The following is a 5,034-nucleotide window of genomic DNA, read 5'->3' as shown; positions in this document are numbered from 1 at the left end:
AAAAAAAAACGTCCAAAATTTAGCAACGACAAAATAGTTACATTGCTTTTTTTTTTGTCCTTTTGACAAAGAATTAAAAAATATTATAAATAAGAATTCATTGATTAATTGATAAAATTTTTGATTATAACATGATTAAGAAGTAAATTATAAGTAGTAGCATGATCCAATGATCTCAAATATTCTTATCTGATGCTACTATATATTCATGTATGATTATGATGAATAAAATGAAGTAGATATAGGGAAGGAAAAATAGGAATTATAAAATGTAACGATTTATTATTTTTTTTTCAAATTAATAAACAAAAAGCAATTTTGATTAAATCAACGGGGAATACATATTTGGAAGAAATTAGTTTGGAATGCATATTTGAAAATTAATGAAATCTTTCAGTATGGTCGAAATAGCAAGTATTAATGCTATCTAAAACAGGTAGTCAAAAAAGTTTCATGTACAATGAAAAATTGTAACAATCTTTTTCACATTATTTTCTTCTTCAAAGAAATAAAACCAGAAGAGAATAGACCCAGAGAAGCGCGGCAGATCAATGTGTAATACACTGGAACCGGTTTCCGGGAGGAAGTTAGATCTAACTTACCTTCCAAAAAGTATGACTGCAAATAAACAAGCAACGATCTTTGATTCATTTTACCATTTTGTGGATATAAAGGGAATGACCTCTAACTTAACATTTTGCCTCTTCCTTCCTGTAATTGATTAAAAATGTTCAAGGACAAAATCCCTTTCCGACCTATCACCGCCCCTTTCGCCTTCCAAGAATAAGTTGCATTACTCAGGATAAAGTTAATTTACTCATTCATCCGTTGTATAACACAGAAGGAGGATATGATTTCAAAGAGCTTTATTCGAACGAATTTTATATGTTCGATTTTAAAATATAACAATGCCAATTATAACAAAATAATGCAATCAGTCTGTTAACATCGGTGATATTTTAAATTTTAGGAGAAAAGAAAAACAAAAGAGAAGCAATATATTTCTTTTTAATGGATTGTTAATGCGAGAATATCAATGTATCAGTCAGAGTTATCCATAATTCAGTGCAAGTGATGAAAATAAATATTAACTCGCTATGATATGCAACACAAGAAAAAATGTGAAAATTTCAGTTATAATGAGCTTGTATCAGGTATGATATCAGTGTAACAAATGCGTTGTAATAATAAAACTGCTTCAATCTATGATCGATATAACGAAGTGCTAAGTGATGGTGACAAGAGAAGTAGATGAAACCAGTAATAAGCGGGAATGAAACTAATTCAACGAAAACTGTTTCCGTTGAATATCAGTATCACTTGTCCACATTCTCATTTTCTTCTCGCAGTTAAGCTCTCACTATGAAATCGATTACAACTAGGAAATTTGTCTTGAATTTCTATTCTCAACAAAAAATGTAAGATGCCTTTCCTTCAAACTTCCAGTGATTCTGTAGCAACATAACACAATGCACTGCATCACAAAAAAGAATGTTGACACAAATAGTACACAAGTAAGTATACTGAACCACAGCAGATGTTCCACAACAGATGGGGAACACGAGAAAAACTTAAGAGATAAAGCATCTAACATCTACGGGTATTATCAAAAAAACTCCTCAGAAAATGACCTGAGAGATCTGTTTACACATTACCTCCACCTAATAAAACTGTCCGAGGAATAGGCTTCCCCACGCCCATTTTCATTAATCTATAAGAATTACTCCCCTCACACCCTTTTTTTTATATCCAATAGTGCTCAGCAACCTGAATTATTACAATTAACTGATCTTAAATAACAATGCAATTTCACAAAATCCAATAAAAAGAAAATCCCGAGATTGATTTCTGTCCATTTTCCGCTCCATGTGAAAAAAAAGTTGAAGTTTTAGTTGTGAAATTAGCTAATCCATTTAGATTTAGAAGACCCACAATTGACAGGCACAGAAAACCATGGTATATTGCATAGAAAAAATTTAAAAAAAACATCAATTCTAATCTTTTTTCATCGCCGTTTTCTCTTCTTTGAATTTCTTTCCTCCACCCTTCACGTACGACTGATAGTAGAAATTAGCGAAAAGTATAACGTAGGAAATTTCCATGCCCAAGCAGAGAAAATATGTGCTTAGCGTTCCATCGACAGCTTCACCAATAGCCATCAAATAGCCAACATGCATAAGGATAAGCAACGTTATAATGAACTGTAGCAATTGCATAGACGTAATAGAACGTGCAATAGTTGCTGGTACACGTATTTGGATTGATCGGAGGAAATAATAACTGTAAAAAAAAAGAAAGAATTATTTATAACAAAAAACACAGCAAGTAGAGAGATCTGCAACATCTGTACGAAAATATAATGCGGAAATTTTTGTTACTTTTATTACACTTATAACGATATTTCGCTTTCTGGATTTCTTTTGGATGTCAATTTAAAAAAGATATACACTTAAGAAACAGAGGGAGATCCACTTATATACTTCAATTTTATGTATCCTGCATCCCTGCGAAATTAAGCAAACCGAACGCTCAAGAAAATGAAGGTAAGACGGAAACATTACCAGCTGCTTAAATGATGTCAAAGAATCAGCTGATGAAAAACGGCTTCGGTGAATGCAGTGAAACAACTTACTAATAATAAAAAAAGCTTACCTATACATAAAACTGTGAACTGTGAAATTCAACCATATAATCCAAGTGTTATATGGTGTATGGTGACTGTAAGAGATGATGCCGTAGTTGAGAGTCAAAACATGATGGTACCAGTGTAAGAAGATCAATGGTTTCTTACGTAATACAATTAATATTGTATCACCGAATTCTGCAAATTTCGATAAGCAAAACAGCCATGCCCAGTATCCACTGGTTCCTTCAAAGAAATCGCCTATTTTCGTATACGATGCTGCAATACAAATCAATTTGCTTGGGCACGCCATTCAGACATGATCTGTTATGTTACAGCTCATGTATGCCATCCGCACCAGTCGACACCGTGGATCATATGTCTACCTCATTGATACCATAATTTCGCTCATAAAATTAAGCAAAAGTAATGAATCATTGATTCCATTGATCATATAATAAACGAAGAGTTGATTTACACTATGTTGAATCGAGAAAATAACAGTATGTTGCTTTATTGTCAAAAGCAGAAGTATGCATACCTACAAGACCGTGATTGTAGATTTCCGAAAAAAGAGCAATTGATGAGAAAAATGATCCCATCACACTAAACAGTGCCAACCAGGTATTCCAAAAGTTCAACATTGGCGTAAGCTAAACATCAAAAGCTATATTTGAAGTACTTGCAAAAATTTTTTCCCAATAAAATGTTACCGACTATTGTTTTTCGTTTAGTAATTAAATTGTTATCGAACAAACATAGTTAAAACAACCGTTATAAAATGACAAACCTGAAATGGTTTAAATCGAGTCATCACAAGTTTGATAGAGAAAATGGTAATCACATACAGCACAGAAAAATATATTGCAAAATTACGCAGCGTTCCGGTGTAACGAACTGCATCCTCATATCGAAATGGTGCTGTGAAAGCGATACGTTTCAACTCATCCATTCCTAAATATAAGGAATGATCAGTCAGCATCCGAATCGATTAGACACTCAGTACAACGCAGCAGTGGATAAGACATGCATATCGTAAATAATACGAGCTAATTATAACATAGAGGGAGATCTGGGACATTTGTCATGATATCCAGGAAATCTCAGGGAAATACATGTACCCACTCACATTTGAGATTTACAATGATTAAATTCAGTAAAACATTCCCGAAATCAACAAAAATAGATAGTTTAAAATAGTTATTTCCAATTATGAAGAATAAGCTTTTAACAAGTTTCTAGGAAAACTTGGGAAAAGTGGAATCGAAAAAACACAAAATTCCTATCAATAAAATACAAAGTGAACTAATCCCTTTCCAATTTTGCCATTTACACTAAAATAATGTGTCAAAACTTCTGCTTTTGCAGCTTTTTCTTATACAAAAACATGCCAAATTTTCAAACCCACCATGTAAGTCATTGAGAAGGTAATTAATTACCACTTAATTCTTAAAACAAAAAACGATCATTACGGTACTTTCGTATCGTTTCTTTGGCGTTATAACATCACAATCATCACATATTTTTGACTGGAAGAAAGGCAAAGATCATCAAACACTGTACTATTTTACAAATATATCGGTACAACGACCTCGAAATGCATTTCTGCAAGAAAATAAAATGAAATATACTAATTAATCATCCAATTATTTGCCAGCCAAATTTGAAAATTTCGACAACTGTTCGAATTATAGTATAATCACTTCAGGACTTACTTACAAAACATTAATAGCAAGGACAATTACATCAGCAACATTTGTTTCGTACGATTATTCATTCCCGTCTTCCACCCTGACCGTTGACCTTTATGCATAAACTAACAAAAAAAAGCTAATATACTCCATAATTTTGCGTTAAACAAGCTGGCTAAACAAATTAAAAAAAAAGAAAAACGAAAAGGAAAGAATGCCTGACTGTGACAAATGAAAGGCGACAAAGAGAAAGGGGAAAAGGAAGGGCGGGGAAATAGAAGAGAGGCAACAATTCACCGTTACTTCATTCACACTTCCACCACTCTAAGGCTACTACTCTTTTTCTTATCAGTAGGACGACAATCACCAGGGAATCTGGAATTACTGATAGTTCGATAGCGACCTCCCATCCGTTGACATGAGGTGCTCACGATCCTCAGACGTCTCCCAACTATCAATTACCACATATAATATCATCATCGGGATTATCTTCAAATATACGTTAGAATTACGACCAAAAAGCTTCTGACAATACCATTTCAACATCGATTTTTCCTACGGAATAACTACACCTTTCAGTAGTTTAATACCGAACCCATTAACTTATTCGTTGCGAGCTGTTGAAAGTACTGAAGTAGACACGTGTTTATGTATATATGTGTGTGTGTGTGTGTGTATTGCGTGTGTGTGTGTGTGTGTGTGTGTGTTGTTCTGTGTGTG

General features: G+C 33.4%; 1 protein-coding gene across 1 annotated transcript; it reads right to left on the bottom strand.

The window, feature by feature from the left end:
• Positions 1-1,850: 1,850 nt before the first annotated feature.
• LOAG_12530 (fatty acid elongation protein 3) lies at positions 1,851-3,582 on the bottom strand. The gene is made up of 4 exons (XM_003148043.2): positions 3,414-3,582; positions 3,165-3,276; positions 2,653-2,902; positions 1,851-2,280 (listed from the first exon to the last, which is right to left on the bottom strand). Exons 1-4 carry the CDS (start codon positions 3,573-3,575, stop codon positions 1,995-1,997), a joined length of 810 nt encoding a protein of 269 aa, XP_003148091.1. The 5' UTR covers positions 3,576-3,582; the 3' UTR covers positions 1,851-1,994.
• Positions 3,583-5,034: the final 1,452 nt, after the last annotated feature.

The sequence above is a fragment of the Loa loa genome (genome assembly GCF_000183805.2).
Source record: "Loa loa unplaced genomic scaffold supercont3.175, whole genome shotgun sequence".
Taxonomy (NCBI): domain Eukaryota; kingdom Metazoa; phylum Nematoda; class Chromadorea; order Rhabditida; family Onchocercidae; genus Loa; species Loa loa.
Note: the sequence above shows the minus strand (reverse complement) of the source record. Positions and strands in the feature narration are given on the sequence as shown.

Bases quoted from the DNA above. Each gene is read 5' to 3' on its own strand.
- LOAG_12530 (XM_003148043.2), bottom strand. From the start codon at position 3,575: ATGGATGAGTTGAAACGTATCGCTTTCACAGCACCATTTCGATATGAG. The intron at 3,277-3,413 runs GTTTGTCATTTT...TTTGATGTTTAG, and splicing joins CTCGATTTAAACCATTTCAG to CTTACGCCAATGTTGAACTT. The intron at 2,281-2,652 runs GTAAGCTTTTTT...TTTTTTTTACAG, and splicing joins GTTCACAGTTTTATGTATAG to TTATTATTTCCTCCGATCAA.